This window comes from Ovis aries, chromosome 8 (genome assembly GCF_016772045.2).
Source record: "Ovis aries strain OAR_USU_Benz2616 breed Rambouillet chromosome 8, ARS-UI_Ramb_v3.0, whole genome shotgun sequence".
In the NCBI taxonomy this organism is placed as follows: domain Eukaryota; kingdom Metazoa; phylum Chordata; class Mammalia; order Artiodactyla; family Bovidae; genus Ovis; species Ovis aries.
In genome coordinates, this window is record NC_056061.1 from 50,144,777 (window position 1) to 50,164,427 (window position 19,651).

A 19,651-nucleotide genomic window follows, 5' to 3' on the forward strand; every position below is an offset into this window, starting at 1 on the left:
TAAGACAGGTGAGGACTTTATTAAAAGCAGTTGCTGAGACAAAGCTAAAATTCTTCTTCAGATCCACAATCAACTCTCCTGACTACATTCTGCAAAAAATCCAGAGGACGGTAATATGAATGAAATAATTTGGGGGATTTTAATTGAGGGGTAAAATATTTGAGGATACAAGGGAGCTGGTTGTGCATAAACCCTAGTAAGAAGAGAGACAGGCATTTACGCATTCTCCTTTCAGCACTCATGATTGAATTGGGAGGAAGTCTGCAGAATAGTGGTCTGTGATCACAGGCTAAGATGTTATCTAACTGAAGCCAGAAACCAACTGTCTCCTGCTGTGATGTGTGAGTGCCTGTCAGTAACTAAAAATCTTTCTCAAGAAATATTGGATGTCGTTTGATAGGCATCCATTTCAACGGCTTCCAGGGGTCTGGTAGAGGGAGAGTAGACCTTATGTAAGCTGCTGATACTGTTTTGTCATCAGTTTTTAAATGATGCATAACTATATTCAAGCTGGACAGTGGTAAAGCAGCTCACCTGTTCAGCTGAATGACCACAGCTTTCCATATCTTTTCAAACAGATGCTCTTGGGTAGGCTTGAATCCTAACACTGGAATCTCTTGAACAACATTGTTTCCTTTTTCTTCTTTCATAAAATGCCACGAAAATAAGTGTCAGTAGTATTTCCCACTGTTACTGATGGACCGTGAAATTCAACATCACTTGGCTAATTCGAATTTGTTTGTTCTGCTGAGAGTTTCCAGAAATGTTTGCTAAAAGTTATATTTGCATCAGTGCTACTTAGAATGGCAGCTGGTTAGGAAATTAAGACTAGAAAATAAAAGTGCTCCTCCACTCTTATTATTTTTGAGAAACAAGATTTGGGCAAATGGAAGACTTATGAGCTGACACTACATGGGTCTATCAGGAATACAGAAGCTCCATGTCACTTTCATGGGAACTTTCTTTTCCTAAGTTCTACTATCCTCTCTCCATCCAAAAAGAAGATATTTTATTTTAGAACAGAGGAATATTTTTAAGTTTCTGAATATGTCTTTTAAATAATTACTTGACTTAACATCAATTCAATTACTCAAAATATTGGTCACCCAATATTTTGATTCTAATACTTAGCTATAGTCTTGAGTTATTTTTAAGTGATAAGAACAATCACCATTTATGAAAAGTTTATGTGTCTTCATTTTAATTTTGACTTTGGTTTAAGTTTCTTTTTCCCCTTTTCTTTCTTTTTTTTTTGCAGTAATAGAGTTGTTGAAATTTTGAGTCATATTTCTCACCATTTCTTGCTGAAAATAGTAGCATGTGAACAGTGTTAGAAAAGCAATTTATTATGTTCCAGAACAAATTCTCAGTTTTATTGTATATTTCTCAAATTTACATTAAAACTCAAAGTAAGAGCTAGGAGACAAAATAGTAAAATTAGAAGGTAATGTGCATTTTGTTCAAAAATAGAGCAAGATATTCTGCTTTTACAAAGAGAAAATGTACAGGAATCAATTCATATTTCCATTGAGAACAGCACGACCTATAGCACCAAACTTCTATTTTTATAGATTGTGAATCCCAGAGTAGTTTACTGTCAACTTATGATCCTTGCAAATTCTGGTTTGAGTGTGTAACATTTTAGCATTACCCATTGTTGTTGTTGCTCAGTTGATAAATTGTGTCTGACTCTGCAGCCTCATGGACTGCAGCACAACAGGCTTCCCTGTCCTTCACTATCTCCTGAAGTAGGCTCAAACTCATGTTCATTGAGTGGTACCATCAAACCATCTCATTCTCTGTTGCCCCATTCTCCTCTTGCCCTCAGTCTTTCCTAGCATCAGGGTCTTTTCTAATGAGTCAGCTCTTTGCATCAGGTGGCCAAAGTATTGGAACTTCAGCTTCAGCATCAGTCTTTCCAATGAATATTCAGGGTTGATTTCCTTTAGGACTGACTGGTTTGATCTCCTTGCTGTCCAGGGTACCCTCAAGAGTCTTCTCCAGCACCGCAGTTTGAAAGTATCAATTCTTTGGCATTCACATTCTATATGGTCCAGCTCTCTCATTTTTATGTGACTGCCAGAAAGACCATAGAGTTGACTATACTCATTGTAATACTGTAGAAAAGAATCCAGTAATTTCTTGATTCATCAGACTCAGAGATAACATTATAGAAATGCTCTAGTATTCTTTGTTCACTGGGGTCTGAGAAAGAGATAGGGAGAGCGATTAAGAGTACACTGAGGCTAGAGTGGGAGCTGAATCAAGGGCAGTGTTATGAATTGAATTTGAAAAGACAACAGCATGATCCATGCTTAAATTAATGCTCTAAAGAGTTTGGATTACCTGTGTGCTTCTAGGCAGGTGAAGGGCACTATCTTAGGATCCGTTCACTTTCCAGATGATTTTGGCAAATCCTTTTACTTTTCTGAAATAGGTGCCGTAATGCTTTCCCTATAGAACTCTAGAGAGAATGGATATGAAACCTCATGCTTGGGACTTCCCTGGTGAAACAGTGGTTAAGACTTGACCTTCCAATGCAGGGGTTATGAGTTTGGTCCCTGGTCAGGGAGCTAAGATCCCACATGCCTCAAGGCCCCAAACCCAAAAAACGTAAAACAGAAGCACTATTGTAACAAGTTCAACAAAGATTTAAACATGATCTACATCAAAAAAAATTTTTTTAAAAAGCCAATGATTGTCCACTTTTCCCATTCTCCTTAATCAGGCACTAGTCCTCATAACTCGATCAGATATAAATTGTCTCTTTATCTGAATGAAATCCCTTTCTTAAGGTTGTTCTGAAGAAGGTAAAGTCAGAAACGTATGCAAAATAAAAAACTACACAAGCAAACAATCTTTAAGCTGGCACAACATAATGTTGCTCTAAACGAAAAGAGGTCAGTATTTTATTTATGTGTATGGTTGTGCTAGTGGTAAAGAATCCTCCTGCCTATGCAAGAGACATAAGAGACACGGGTTTGATTCCTGGATAGGGAAGATCCCCTGGTGGAGGAAATGGCAACCCACTCCAGTACTGTTGCCTGGAGAATGCCCATGGATAGAAGGGCCTGGTGGGCTACAGTCTGTAGGGTTGCCAAAAGTCGGACACGAATGAAGCAACTTAGCAACTGTAGCATATCACCTGAAAAAACCATTTAAGAAGTTCATTGTGAAATATAAAGATTTGAAGACAGTTTAGGAATATGGGATTCAGAGCTTGTAAAGAGTTGTAAAGAGACCTTCTAAAATCTTAGCTCTGCCAGTGATGAATTTTATAAACTTGCCTGGATTACTTCACTTATGGAATTTCTTTATCTGCCAAAATGAGATGAATACCTCACAGTGTCACCATGAGTATTAAATATATTTGTGTGTTCAAGGTGCTCAAAGAATACCTAGCACACACAAGTACTCAATTAACGGTAGGTTTTCTTTTTAGAGTGGAAGTTATTATTATTACTGAATTCAGTATGACAGATACAGTGTACAATTCTAAATCCAAGTTTTTCACACTTTTCTCCCTAATAGATTAACTGAATGTGTGTCATATAAATTACACCTCACAAAGGAAAAGTACCAGAAGAAAGAGGAGAGACAAGACTAGGGTCCCATATCTCAGATCTTGGAGGAGAGGTTTTTGTTATAAGAGAGAACAGTTGTTCTGGTTATGTGTTACTGTGCATCACAGTACTGAAAAACTTAGTGGGTAAAAAGAAAGTTATTATTATCTCTCAAGGTTCTGCAGGTGGATTGGGCTCAGTTGGGCAGTTTTTATTTAAGTGTCTATTGAATTTGTTACAATATCGTTTCTGTTTTATGTTTTGGTTTTTTGGCTGTGAGGCATGTAGGATCTTAGCTCCCTGACTAGGGACCCAGCCCGCAGCCCCTGCACTGGATCTTAACCACCAGACCATCAGGGAAGTCCTTGGGCAGTTCCTAACTTTCGTTTCTCATGCATTTGTGATCCGACGGTGACTGGGGCTGGAGTAATCTGAAAGCTTGACTGGGCTGGTCATCCAGAGGGCTTCTTTACTCATTACTTTTTGGCCTCTTTCTTTCTCTCCATGTGGCATCTCATTCTCCAGGGCTGGTCCACGTGGCTCATAGCCTCCTCACAGTGTGGTGGTCTCAGAGCAGTAGTACTTCTTGCATGGCAGCTGGCTTCTAAGACACAGGAAGCAGGAACTGCCAGCTCAGTGCAGGGCTGCTCCTGTGACTGGCTCAGTGCTGTGCTGGTGTAAGGGGTACTCTCACAGCTGCCTGATTCTCTTGGTGTCAGTAGTCACAGAGCCCACCTAGAGCAGTGGGATACAAAGACAGACATACCACTTTTTGATGTGGAAGTAGCAAGGTCATACTGCAGAGTGAATGTAGACCGAGAGATATTTTTGTGTCCATATCTTGGGAAGTACACTTGCCATAGCAGAGGAAACTTAGGGGCAATAAATGATAAGGGAACTGCTTTTTGCAGTTCTGTTCTGTCTTTATCACAGAAAAATAATGCTTATAAAGTAAGGCTCTGGGAATGAGAAATCTACAATCTCAGGGCCATATCACAGTTGAGAGGCTTTAGGGCAATGTTTGTATCACTTAGTGCTTTTAAGCGTAAATCATAGTTGCCAAATGCATGAAAATAGCTCAAAAAATATTAAAAATGTTTTCACAAATTTTGAAAGTTACAAGGAGGATTCTTATATTGCTACAATAGTGCTCTGTGTAAAACTGTCTGGCTTCTGGATGTTTTACTTTTCTGTGTGATAAGTTGACACTATTCAATGTTTTGTTCCTGATAGCACTTATAACTGCAATAATGTTGAATTTTTTTAAAAAATGAGTATTTTTAAACAACAAATATTTGAATTTCTCATTTAAAACAGTATTTTTATGATGCATAGAATTTGTCCTATCTAAATTTCTTGCTGATTTAGTTTGTAGACAAGTTAAAAAATGCTCATGTGCTAGAAAAGCCAGAAGGGTAATGGTAGAGCTAAGATTTTAATTACATAATTATGACAACAGTCTAAAGTGCCTTAATATAACAATTAAAGTAGAACGTGTACATCTTATTTTAAGCCCCTTAAATTTAGTCAGTTAAGAAAAGAAGCTTCTCACATACAGATGGTCAACAAACACATAAAAAGATGCTCAACATTGCTCATTATTAGAGAAATGCAAATCAGAGCTACAATGAAGCATCACCTCACACCGGTCAGAATGGCCTCATGTATACACATTACTGTATGTAGCATAGATGGCAAGTGGGAATTTACTGTGTGACACAGGGAGCTCAGCTCAGTGCTCTGTGACAACCTAGAGGGCTGGGATGGGGTGGGAGATGGGAGGGGGCTTCAGGGCTGAGGGGATAAAAGATAAGGAGAGTATAATACAAAAAGTAAAGAAAAGAAGCTTCTCAAAATATGACTCTTACAAGAATGATCAAAACAGAATTGAAATTTTTATAGTTCTATGAGCATTTCAATTCCCTTCTAAATACTGTCTGCTCTCTTCCTTTTTTAAAAAAATATTTAAAGGCCATCTTTTGTTCTCCTTGTTTGTATGGAAACCCCTGGTTTTTTTGTTTGTTTTGGTTTGATTTTGTTTACAAAGTATAGTTGTACACGTTGTACTCTATATGTCTCTTGTCTCTGAGACCTCCCCCTTTTTTTTGCTCTTTCTCTTCATTTCATGTGGAAAATAAATTGAGTCCCTTTTAGAATTTTGCAAAGCCCCAAAGCACTGTTAAGTAATTGATCAACAGAAATCCCATCCCAGGTACGGTTGCAGAACTCTATGACTTCACTGACTTTCCTCTGGATGCTGGAGCAATTTGTGACCACAGTATTTGCAACCTCTGTGATTAGACTGGGGAAATTATGAGGAACAAAGCTCCAGAACAAATGTCAAAATGGTAAAATATCTATTTACTACTTTCATGGCTTTTTCCCCAGGAAGCATGTGTTCTTTGTTCTCGTTAGCTCTTCACCTCTCCATTTTCCTGTCCCCAGCCTATCAAATGTTTCAACATCTACAAACGCTTTTACTGCAGCATTCACCACTCTAATTCATCGTTATTCACCTTTGTATCTGGGTCAGAGAGCAGGAAACTTACTCGTATTTGTGTCACTCATATGTGGCCCAGTGCCTGGTGTGTAGCAGGTACTTACTCAGTCTTTAAATCTTTCAAAGGTTCAAGTTGGACCTTAAATCTTGTGTTTCACAACGTTGAACTGTCAAATCTTCCAAAACTCAGATTTTCATATATTAGAGAAAATATTAATTATCTATATCAAAGAATGGTTGAGGGGATTTGAGACAGATCTTAGGAGTATTAACCAGTTTCACTTCATTCCATCCCCCGAAACTCTCAGCCATCCTTTGACTATCAGTGATGCACTGCTGGGTCTCAAGGTCACTTTGGTGCCTAGGAGCAATTTCAATGTCTACTTGGAAGAACTGAGAACTTGGAGGATTTGGGGCTGGAGCATGGGATTGCAGAATACCCACACTGCTGGACCTGGGACTCAAAATATGTTATAAGAACAGGATGAAAATCCATTTACTGAAACTAGAGCACATGAAGAAAGAAAATGAGTAGTCAAGGCTACTCCAGCTGAGCTTCCTGAGCACTGACCAAGCCATCCAGCAAGAGACAGTGGTGGTCAGTTGATAGGAGGTAGAGGTGAGCCTGTTCAGGGGTCCGTTCCCTGGAAGTTGGTGGGATAAAGGATGAAGGATGCTGAACATTCCACTTACCCCTGCGACTGTCCACCTTCTGATCTTTCATCAAGGCTGAAATACTGTTTTTCGCTGTTCCAGACACAGGTGGTGTTAGTGTTAAAGAACCCACCCGTCAAAGCAGGAGACATGAAAAAAGCGGGTTTGATCCTTGTGTCAGGAAGATGCCCCTGGAGCAGGCCACGGCAACCCACCCCAATATTCTCGCCTGGAGAATCCCATGGATAGAGGAGCCTGGCGGGCTATAGTCCATAGAGTCACAAAGGGTCAGACACAACTGAAATGACTACATGTGCACACACTTGCCAGGCACGATGTTGAAACTTACAGACCTCTCTTCAGTTTAACAAACATGCCTTGAATACCTATCTCATGCCAGGCAGTGTGCTGGGGATTAAAGGCTTTTCTTTCAAGGGTCCTTTTCATTAGTGATCCTTCATTGAAGGCAGCCTACTTTTCGTCTTCTTGGTTGTTAGCTGGGCTAGATGGGGCTAATGAGGCGAAACCTTAGGTTAACCCTCTAGAAATCAGTTAGATTTAATCTGTTTTGTTAACGAAGAACTATGCCTCTACTCCTAACCAGTCATCTCAAAAGTGTGCTATGAATCAGTTGTGCCTCCTTGTATGAAGAGTATGGATGAGTCACCCCATCTATTACCACCTTTAGAAAAATTGAAAACCTCACTCTCTGGCTGTGGGGGGAGAAATGACAGCATCTTTGCAGATAAATGAAGGGCAGGATGTCACCTTAAACCAAAGACTTGTCATCTTGGAACAGTCTTTTATATATGTAATGTACATATATGTGTGTTCATGTACGTACATGCATGTACAAACACATCCACACATACCCACATATGTATTACATATGTAAATATACATATATAAATATATATACACACATAAATATTCATATGTAATATGTATGTATCTATGTACATTTAATTTGCCTTGAAGCCTTTTAATAATAGGATAGGTAGACTAGGATGATAGATTTCTCAATCCTGGCACCTTACTTTATAGACCCTTTTTTTTTTCTGATAAAAATTGAGTGGAGGAGCTGCAAGGAGAAGCCTTTCTATTGTTCATTGTCCCTAAGTTTTCACTGCTGTGGCAGGTGAACTTTTCAAAAATGGCCCCCAAAATGCATGCGGGTGTGCTAAGTCCCTTCAGAGATTAGTGTATTTAATTTAGATCAAGCATGTTTAGCAAAATTGCATAAATCCCAGCTGAACCTAATTATTGTTCCTGCCCTGGATCTTAATGTTTTTTAATATATCGTTGCATAAAGTGACTCCTATCTGCAGCATATTTGACACTTACACATTCATATATTAGCCAGCTACAAATTTTATAGCCAAATGAGAATACATTGTCTCTAATGAATTTATTATCTGAAAATATTTTATGTAATTAAACATTTATTCTAAGTTGTCATTCAAGAGTTATCTTGTTCCTCAGTATGAATGACAGCTCTACACAAGCAAGTTTTGATTGATATTATTACTGATCTAAAGTCCCAGTGGGGCTTCCCAGTTGGCGTAAGTGGTAAAGAACCTGCCTGCCAATGTAGGAGACATAAGGAGATGCGAGCTTGATCCCTGGGTTGGGAAGATCCTCTGGAGGAAGCCATGTTCTTGCTCCAGTGTTCTTGCCTGGAGATTCTCATGGACAGAGGAGCCTGGCAGGCTACAGTCCATGGGTTCACAAAAACATTGAAAAGGACTGAAGCGACTTAGCATGCACGCACACAAAGTCATGGTACAGCAAAACCGCATCTACTCTAGGCCGTATGCTAGGAAGGGGGTGGGTTAGGGGTCACAGAGTTTACCCTTACGAAGCTTTACATGGATGGAAAGACGAACGTACATAACTGGCTAGTATTCAGGACAGATTGTGGAACTTTATCTAAAAATTAGAAGCAAAGTTATAGGTAAACGCAGTGGAGAGTTATTTATTCTGCCTTTGAGGTAGGATGAAACCTTCACCATGAAGCTGGTGGCTGGCATCTCCTTAAACTAAGTCTGAGGTGGATAGGCTGAGAAACAGGAGGAAGGCCTTACAGGTCAAGTTGAGCACACCACATTTCCTTGGCCTCATGTTACTTTGATGGGGCAGGTGGCAGGAGCGGGGGGGCAAGTTGAGTGGATGTTGAGATGGACTGTGGCGTTGGATGTCTAGAGTCTGTGATGCCTGCTGTGTCCTCACTCAGAATATGGAGCGGCTGAGATTAGTATATCTGATTTAGATCGAGCATTTTTTGCAAAATCGCATAAATCCCAGCTGAACATAATTATTGTTCCTGCCCTGGATCTTAATGTTTTTCTTCCAAATTCCCAAACAGAAAGACCTAAGGGTGATTAGACTGATGAAAATGTTTGTTAAAATGTTTTCAGAAACACCTAGAATTTGAGAGTTAATCCGTTTTTGCTTGGTTAATCTCATCTCTTTTTAAAATAAAGACAAAGCCATTTCTGTTATTAAAAGCTAAAGTGATGGTGACTTGGTTCTGCTTTTTAAATCTTCCCCTCAGCATAAAGCAAATCCTAAAATGTGCAGCAGCTTTGTGCTCTCACTTTCTGCCATCTTGTTATAAATGCTTCTCTCTGAATTAATTCTGATATAATTGTTCACTGCATAATGCTGAATTTTCATAATATATGAGCTGCAATATCAAAGCATGAAAATGATACTAGTTTAAAAAGGAAACCCATTGCAATTCTGATATTTTCCCTGTGACTTTGTATATCGCTTAAGAAGTTTTTCTCAAACTTTTGAATCTTAGAAACAGTTTATGGTCTTAAAAATTATTGAAGAGCTCAAAGAATTTTTAAATGAAATTATATTTATTAATAGTCTTTGATTTAGAATTTATGTTATGAGTTTTAAAATATTTATTCTTTTAAAAACAACTTAAAAAACATGTCAACATAGATAAAATATATTTATTAAAAAATGATAGTTTCCAAAACAAAAAAAGTCAGTGGGAAGAATGGAATTATTTTACCTTTAAGCAAACATTTAAACAGCACTGAACTAATAGAATACAGTTACATTCTCACGCGCTTCTTTATTCAGTCTGTTACAATATCATATATTATATAGCCTCTAGAATGTTTCACTGAACACTCGTGAGGGGTTAAGGGTGAAAAACCCAAACAACATCTTGGTGTTGTGAAAATAATTTTGACCTCTCAGACCCGCTAAAACTCTTTAGGATCCTCAGATCACTTGTTGAGAGCCACTGACTTAGGACAATATTTATTCAGTGTTAACCATGGATGAAGATAAATAAAACCCCTAAATACTAGGCATAAGTAGATAGATCAGGTAGAAATAATGACATACATATGTTTTAGCCTCACCAATATGTACATAGTCTGCTTTCTGTTTTATAAACTGTTAGTTCTGCTGTCTGACAAATTACTCTTATAAAAGGTATGGGTTTATGTAAACATCTGGCAAAAACATGGTCTTATTATGGCAGTCCACATGAAAAATAACCACAAGTTTTGAATCACATGAAATTTTAAGACTCATTCTGAAAAGTCTTTTTTTTTTTTTAAAGAAACTTTTGGTTTTGATAAATTATAGATTTAGAGGAAGTTGCCAAAAAATACATGGGGAAGTCCTGAGTACTCTTTAGCTGGTTCCCCCAGGAGCACTTCCCAGGTGGCTCAGTGGGTAAAGAATCTGCCTTTCAATGCAGGAGACACAGGAGAGAAGGTTTTATCCCTGAGCTAGGGAGATCCCCTGGAGGAGAAAATGGCAACCCATTCCAGTATTCTTGCGTGACAAATCCCACGGACAGAGGAGCCTGGCAGGTCCATGGGGTCTCAAAGAGTTGGACACAATTGAGCACTGAGCACACACACAACAAACGCAATGATAATACCTTCCATAATTATAGTACAAAGGGAAACCCAGGAAATTGACATTGGTACAACACACAGAGCTTACCTGGATTTCATTAGTATTGTGTGTGTTTCTCTGCAGTTTCACTCTGAGCGTATTTTAATGTATCCCTATCATAATCAAGACAGGCTCCCTGATGCTATCTTTGTATGAAAGTGAAAGTGAAGTTGCTCAGTCGTGTCTGACTCTTTGCGATTCCATGGACTGTAGCCTACCAGGCTCCTCTGTCCATGGGATTTTCCAGGCAAGAGTACTGGAGTGGATTGCCACACTTATTTACTCCCATCAACTCCCTCTCCAATACTAACTTCTTAAAATTGCTAATCTATTCTCCATCTCTATAATTTTATTATTTCATAAGTGTTATAAAAGTGGAATCATACAGTATGCAGCCTTCACTCAGCATGATACCCTTGAGATCCATCCAAGTTGCATGTCTGTCAGTAATGTGTTCCTTTGTGCTGCTACAACGTGTTCTCTGGTATGGAGGTACTGTTGTCTGCATAACCAACCATTCATCTCCATCCACCGGGGGGCATCTGGATCATTTTCAGTTTGGAGCTGTTATAAGTAAAGCTGCTCTGAACTTCTGTGTACAAATTTTACTTGAACATAGTTTTCATTTCTCTGAGACAAATGCCCTAGTGTAACTGTTGGGCTACATGGTAAGTACATGTATGGTTTTATAAGAAACTTCCAAACTATTTTCCTCAGGGGTTGTACCATTTTATATTTCCACCAGCAAAGTTTGAATTATCCTGTTTGGTGTTATTTTTATTTTTTCTGTTAGGTATGTAATATCTCATTGTGGTTTTAATTCACATGTCCCTAATGGTTGATGTAGAATATTTTAAATGTGCCTATTTGCCTCCTATATGGGCTTCTCTAGTAGCTCAGCTGGTAAAGAATCCACCTGCAATGCAGGAGACTCTAGTTCGAGTCCTGAGTTGGGAAGATTCATTGGAGAAGGGATAGGCTACCCACTCCAGTATCTTGGGCTTCCCTGGTGGCTCAGTTGGTAAAGAATCTGCCAGCAAAGTGGGAGACCTGAGTTCAATCCCTGGGTTCTCTATATACTTTCCAGGGCAATGCCCATTTTCCAATTGGATTTTTTTTTTCTACTGACTTTTGAGAGTTCTTTATGTATTCCAAATGCTAGTCCTTTGTTAGATATGCAGCTTGCAAACGTTTTCTCCAAGTCTGTATCTTGTAGTTTCGTCCTCCTTGAGAATTACCTCATAATTTAGATGAGGTCCAATATATCAGTTTTCTTTTTATTAATTTTTTTGACTACTCTAAAAACTCTTCACCTAGACCCTGCCCCCCTCAATTTTTTTCCTAATAATTTTATGATATCACATTTTACAGTTAAATGGATGGTCCATTTTGAATTAGTTTTCTCTTTCTTTTTTTAACTTTTTGAAAAAAATTATTTCTAATTGGAGGGCAATTGCTTTACAATGTTGTGTTGATCTCTGCTGTCCAAGAACATGAATCAGCTACAGGTATACATATATTCCTTCCCTCTTGAGCCTTCCTCCCCCTACCCCAGGGAATTAATTTTCATGTAAGATGTGAGATTTACATTGAGGTGTTTGTTTGATATGTTTTATATGTTCTGTTTCTGTATTTGCTTTGCCTATGGATGTCCAATTTTCATAGCAGCCATTATTGGAATAGTTGAACTCCTCTGTTAAATTGCTCTGACATCTTTGTCAAAAGCCAACTGGATGTATTTGTGTAGAGTCTATATTTTGGTTCTCTATTCTGTTCCATTGGTCTAGGTATCTATCCTTCTGCTAATATCATGCTATTTTGATTACTGTAGTTATAATATAGTAAGATTTAACACTTAACCAGGAAGTCTGGTTCCTCCCACTTTGTTTCTAAAATTGTTTTAGCTATTCTAGATCCTCCGCCATTCAGTAATCATAAACTTCTCTGTGTCTACAAAAGCTGCACTAGGATTTTGACAGACATTTCATTAAACATAGAGATGAATTTGAAGAGAACAAGAATACACAGAAGAACTGTACAAAAAAGATCTTCTCGAGCCAGATAATCACTATGGTGTGATCACTCACACTCACCTAGAGCCAGACATCCTGGAATGTGAAGTCAAGTGGGCCTTAGAAAGCATCACTACGAACAAAGCTAGTGGAGGTGATGGAATTCCAGTTGAGCTATTTCAATTCCTGAAAGATGATGCTGTGAAAGTGCTGCACTCAATATGCCAGCAAATTTGGAAAACTCTGCAGGGGCCACAGGACTGGAAAAGGTCAGTTTTCATTCCAATCCCAAAGAAAGGCAATGCCAAAGAATGCTCAACCTACTGCAAAATTGCACTCATCTCACATGCTAGTAAAGTAATGCTCAAAATTCTCCAAGCCAGGCTTCAGCAATATGTGAACCGTCAACTTCCAGATGTTCAAGCTGGTTTTAGAAAAGGCAGAGGAACCAGAGATCAAATGGCCAACACCCATTGGATCATCGAAAAAGCAAGGGAGTTCCAGAAAAACATCTATTTCTACTTTATTGACTATGACAAGTCTTTGGCTGTGTGGATCACAATAAACTGGGGAAAATTCTGAAAGAGATGGGCATACCAGATCACCTGACCTGCCTCTTGAGAAATCTGTATGCAGGTCAGGAAGCAACACTTAGATTTGGACATGGAACAACAGACTGGTTCCAAATAGGAAAAGGAGTATTTCAAGGCTGTATATTGTCACCCTGCTTATTTAACTTATATGCAGAGTACATCCTGAGAAATGCTGGGCTGGAAGAAGTACAAGCTGGAATCAAGATTGCTGGGAGAAATATCAATAACCTCAGATATGCAGATGACACCACCCTTATGGCAGAAAGTGAAGAGGAACTAAAGAGCCTCTTGATGAGAGTGAAAGAGGAGAGTGAAAAAGCTGGCTTAAAGCTCATGGCATCTGGTCCCATCACTTCATGGGAAATAGATGGGGGAAATAGCGGAAACAGTATCAGACTTTATTTTTGGGCTCCAAAATCACTGCAGATGGTGATTGCAGCCATGAAATGAAAAGACGCTTACTCCTTGGAAGGAAAGTTATGAGCAACCTAGATAGCATATTGAAAAGCATAGACATTAGTTTGCCAACAAAGGTCTGTCTAGTCAAGGCTATGGTTTTTCCAGTGGTCATGTATGGATGCGAGAGTTGGACTATGAAGAAAGCTAAGTGCGAAAGAATTGATGCTTTTGAACTATGGTGTTGGAGAAGACTCTTGAGAGTTCCTTGGACTGCAAGGAGATCCAACCAGTCCATTCTGAAGGAGATCAACCCTGGGATTTCTTTGGAGGGAATGATGCTAAAGCTGAAACTCCAGTACTTTGGCCACCTCATGCAGAGTTGACTCATTGGAGAAGACTCTGATGCTGGGAGGGATTGGGGGCAGGAGGAGAAGGGGACGACAGAGGATGAGACGGCTGGATGGAATCACCGACTCAATGGACATGAATCTGAATGAACTCCGGGAGTTGGTGATGGACAGGGAGGCCTGGTGTGCTGCAATTCATGGGGTCACAAAGAGTCAGACACGGCTGAATGACTGAACTGAACTGAACTGACATCTTTACTATGCCGAGTCTTCCAATCCATGAACATGATTTGTCTCTCCATTTATTTAGGTCTTCTTTGATTTAATTCATCGATACTTTGTAATTTTCAGGGTACCAATTTTGTTCATATTTCATTAGATTTATACTTAAGTATTTTATTTTCTTTGGAGTGAGTATAAATAGTATTGTGTTTTAATTTGTTTCCACATTATTGTTTTTAGTATATAGACATGTAGTTGATTTTTGTGTGTTGTTCTTGTCATTCAATCTTGCTTGCTGAACTCACTAGTTAATTCCAGGACCTTTTTTTGTAGGTTCCTTGTTTTGTTTTTTTAAATGTAGATGATCATATCATCTATAAATAAGGACAGTTTTACTTCTTCCTTTTAAATTAGTGTTTATGCACTGGCTAGAATGTCTACTACTATATTGAATAAGAGTAATGAGAATGGACATCCTCATGATGTTTCTGAGCTTAAGAGGAAAGCATTCGGTTTTTCACATTAAGTATGATATTATCTGTAGGTTACCTGTAGGTTTTTATAAATGCTCTTTATCAAGTCTTTATCAAGTTGAGAAAACTGTTTTGGTTCTTGTTTGCTGAGAGTGTTTGTTGTGAAAGAGTATTGGATTTTGTCAAATTGATATAATCATATGGTTTTTTTCTTTATTATTTTGATATGGTGGATTACAATTAAGTGAACTGGTCTTGACTATTGCAAATTATTTCCAGTTGGTTGTGTTGAATAATTTTTCTTATACATTACTGTATTCAATTTGCTATTATTTTGTTTAGGATTTTGCCATCTAAATATCATGAGATAAAAAAATAAATTTCATGAACTGTACCAATCTCTTGTTTTCTTTTTTTGTTCTGTATATTTCCGGCTTTTGTGTCAGGGTAATCCTGCCCTCATAAATTGAGTTGGGAACTGTTCCCTCTTCCATTTTATAAAAGTGATTCTGTTAAATTGGTGTTAATTCTTTAAGTGTTCTGAATTGTCTTTTCATAGGTAACTGATTCTCTGTCTCTTATCTTTCATGGTTTGAACATAAGCTCTTTAAATAAACAGGGATAAAAATTTGTCCCTTTTATCTTACATGAGATTTTTCTGAAACATGTAGAGATAAAACCCAATTCTTAAATGTAGTCAATATCTGGATATGATCAATCATTCAGCTGACCTTACTTAACATGATCTCATGCATTCAGAATGCTAAGGTAAAGCTGTACTACAGGTATAAATCAGTCAGGAAGTGCATTTAGGAAAACTTTGATTAATACTACCTGCTGTCTATTCTTGCCACATTGTTAGATTAGCATTTACTTTGCAATTCATAACTAGCCTTACAACTCAGCTACCCCCAGTGAATAAAACACAGGAGAGGCATTGTTATTTCCTTCTGTTCTCCCACATGGAACTGGGAAGGATGGGCTCAAATACTGTTTATTTTATAAATCATATTTAAGCTTGTCTATTTATCCACCCATCCATCCATCATATAGATATCCTTAGATATTATCTATTGAAGTTTCATATTTTATAAATAAGGTAATTAAAGATTCTTAACAGGATGTTAAGATTTTGGAAACAATTTCTTATTGTTATCATTAGGCCTGGTTATACTGGTTGATATAAGAAATGAGAAGAGTCAATTCTCTACCTCTTTCCTAAAGAGAAATTGCTTTTTTCTACATGGCTTTAAAGTATATTGGGAGCTATAGGCCAAGGGGTCAAGACATTGATGACTTAGTTGCAGCAATGTTAAAACTACTGGTTGTTGTTATGCCTGTTAAGCCAATTTTATAGTAACTTTTTTTTCCTATGTCTGTTTTGCAGAAGAGCCATGGATTACTACAGAAAGTATGCAGCTGCCATTCTGGCCATATTGTCTCTGTTTCTGCAAATTCTCCATTCCTTTCCTGATGGAGAGTTTACAATGCAGGGTATGTAACCAAACTTGGGTTTACAGTAACAAGAAAGCACGCATTTCTAAATGTACATCAATAACTCCATTAATTACATTTCTACCTCCTTTTCAAATGTGATGAATCTTTGCCATTGGGTATATATCAAGGCACTTTTAGATTGTGAACATAAAATTAAATTAGGTTCTAAAAATGTACAGTGAAAATGATATCTTACATGTCCATTTAAATAGCAGCTTGTACATTTCCATCTGAAATAGATTCCTGATTACTCTTTATCTGAGTTTTACAAGCAAAAAATGCTCCTTATTCAGTTTAGCTTGTTGGCTTTTTTTTTTTTTTTTTTTTTTACATTTCTCCCAGAAGATTTGGGATTATTTTAACATTGCCTTTGTAGATGAATTTTCATATCAGTTAACAAGTTAGAAAACAAAACCACTTTATGCAGTAAATTTTTTTGCTCTATTTTCTGAAACATCTCATACAGTAGTTGATACCACCCCATCTGCTATGAAACTGTGAGCTACTATTGGTAATGGTTTTTCTCTAGACAAGTGGTAATATTTTAACCCCTGTTCCCAAGTGCAGATGCCAGATCTAGTAGCAGGCTGTCCCACTCACCAAGCTTTCTTAATTCTGACAAGTTTTCCTCTGTCAGTATTTGGAGTTTCTATGGGGGAATGAAATAGTAGGTTCTAAAGTGCAAAATATTTTGCCTCTGGGGAAAATTCTTCTTTTGGACGAGCATGGTGTTTTCATCTGTCACGTCTTGCACTACCTATAGACATACTGTCAGCACTGAAAGTTAGAAGTCATTCTTAAAGAATCTTCTACTACTGCGCTGTCCCATGCTCCCTAGCTGCAAAAATTATTTTCCAATGAAAATAACTGTAGTCAGGACAAAGAGATATTGTGTATGAAGATGAACATACAACCAAAAAGCATTTATTTATTTTAACTTCCAATAGAAAAAAAGAATATTTGTTGTCCTATAGTAAGGAATCATTCATAGTTTTTTTAGAAAAATTCTTTCGGGATTATTTTACTCTTTGCCTTTTTCTTTCTTTTTTTTCTTTTTCTTTCTCTCTTTTTAAATTTTTTTTTTTTTTTGGTGATAGGTTGTCCTGAATGCAAGCTAAAAGAAAACAAATACTTCTCCAAGCCAGATGCTCCAATTTATCAGTGCATGGGGTGCTGCTTCTCCAGGGCATACCCCACTCCAGCGAGGTCTAAGAAGACAATGTTGGTTCCCAAGAACATCACCTCGGAAGCCACATGTTGTGTGGCCAAAGCATTTACCAAGGTGAGGACCTAAAGGGCCCCAGAAACTTTCTAACAGTTCAGCCAGAGAAATGTCCTCACAGCACATCCATGGGCTTCATGCCAGGGGTAGCTAATGACCAATCCTTCAATGGCATTTGTAGAGCGAAGGGCTGAGCTTGTCCACTTTAACCAAGACAGTCAGCAACCTTGTGGGCAGAGGCTGGATCTATCCAGAATGAAGAAAGTGGACAGAGGTGATAAGGGGCAGGCTGGGAGAGAACATAGAATACTTATACAGTGCAAATCTAAGCTTTCGGCATGAAAATATCAGCTGAAAAGGAGATTGTGCAAATATAGCAAGCATCTGTTTTTTAAAGTACTTATTTATTTCTTTGGCTGCACAGGGTCTTAGTTGTAGCACTCAGTATGTGGGATCTTTAGTTGTGGCAGGAGGATCTAGTTCTCTGACCAGGGATGGAACCTGGGCCCCCTGCACTGAGAGCTAGAGTTCCAGCCACTGGACCAGCACAGAAGTCTCATATAGCAAGCATCTATTCAGTTCGGCTGGCTAGAGACAATTTTACTGAACAGTTTTCAATTTTGCTAGCCTACCTATCTATCTATTGACATCTGTCTATCATCTATCTCTTTCTCCCTTCCCCTTTAGGCCACAGTGATGGGAAATGTCAGAGTGGAGAACCACACCGAGTGCCACTGCAGTACTTGTTATTATCACAAATCTTAAATATTTTGCAGTGGGCCATGTTGATGATGGTTGATTTGCTCAAAAGGAAAATTAATTTGTCCAGTGTCTATGCCTTTGTGAGATAAAACCCTCCTTTTCCTTGCCGTACATTTTTAACCTGCTTTGAGAATATACTGCAGCTTTATTGCTTTTCTCCTTATCCTACAATATAATCAGCAGTCTTGATCTTTTCATTTGGAATGAAATATGGCATTTAGCATGACCATAAAAAACTGGTTCCACTGGAAATAAAGTCTTTTAAATCATCACTCTTTATCACTGAATTCTATTTTTTTCTGAAAAGTTTCAAGCCAGTTACTTTTGATAGGATTAATGGAAGGGAGTGAGCCACTGGGTGGCTTGGTTCCCATGTAGTCAATGGCCTAATACTGGAGAATCTTATTCTAACCAAGCCTTCCAGAGCAAGCTGTGAGCCCCTCAGACAGTGGGCTACTCATGAGACAATCCACTGGAGTGAGGGAAGAAAATATAACTTTTATTTCTATTCATTTGCAAATTGTCTTTAGATGCCCATTTGGGTGAGTTTTATAGAAGTACAGATACATTAAAAAATAGAACTGATAACAGATAAGGCTTTAAAAAAACTTCCTTCATCACCGATTTGTCAAGATTCCATTTCAAAGTGTAAAACCAATTTCTAACAGGTTGGTAAACACAGCAGATGGCAGGGTGAAAAATTAAAGTGAGTGCCTGTACCTTTAGAGAAACACTGAAATGTGCACCCATTACGTAACTTGTTCATTCATTTATTTACATATAGTCTTGGGTGTATAAAATTTATAAATAAATACATATGTGGATATTGGGGATGTTTGGTCACAAATGTTTTTACTGAAAATTTTAAATTAAAAAAAAAAAAAGGAAGATCACTGTTCTAAGGTTTGGTAAAGCCAAAATCATCCCTAGTCTGAAGTTGCTTTCCACTGGCTTATGCCTGACCACAGTTCCTGGCAGCCAGGTTATAACCAAACAGTGGCTAAGGTAAGGATAACATCCTCTAACATTCCATTTTTATATCCAGATGGAAATGAGCAAGTTATGAACAAAGAATTCACTGAGTGCTTAGTGCCCTGCTTCAAAACCACATTTATTGTGTATTTATACTTAGAGATAGTGGGTTTTTACCCACTAAATTATATTAGCTGTGGTAGAGATCAAAGCCACCCAAAAGTTCAATTCCTAAAGGAGCCAGATTTAAAAATATATGTATATATCACACTGGTTACAGATAAGGTTTTAAAAAAAAATTCATTCATCACCAGTTTGTCAAGATCCCATTTACGAGTGAAAAATCAATTTCTAACAGGTTGGTAAAAACACCAGGTGTTAGGATGAAAAATGAAAATGAGCACATGTACTTTTAAAGAAACTCTGAAATGCACACACAAATGCTTATTCATTTGCTTATTTATTACACATTTATTTAATGTCCAGTAAGTGCTGGCCTCTG

The 19,651-nt window shown here is 38.0% G+C and overlaps 1 protein-coding gene across 1 annotated transcript; it reads left to right on the forward strand.

Annotated features, from left to right (window-relative positions):
- The first annotated feature begins 50 nt into the window (after positions 1-50).
- On the forward strand, positions 51-18,449 carry CGA (glycoprotein hormones, alpha polypeptide). Its single transcript, NM_001009464.1, is given in 4 exon segments — positions 51-110; positions 16,084-16,190; positions 17,291-17,475; positions 18,103-18,449. Coding segments are annotated over 3 exon segments (363 nt in total). The 5' UTR covers positions 51-110; positions 16,084-16,090; the 3' UTR covers positions 18,181-18,449.
- Positions 18,450-19,651: the final 1,202 nt, after the last annotated feature.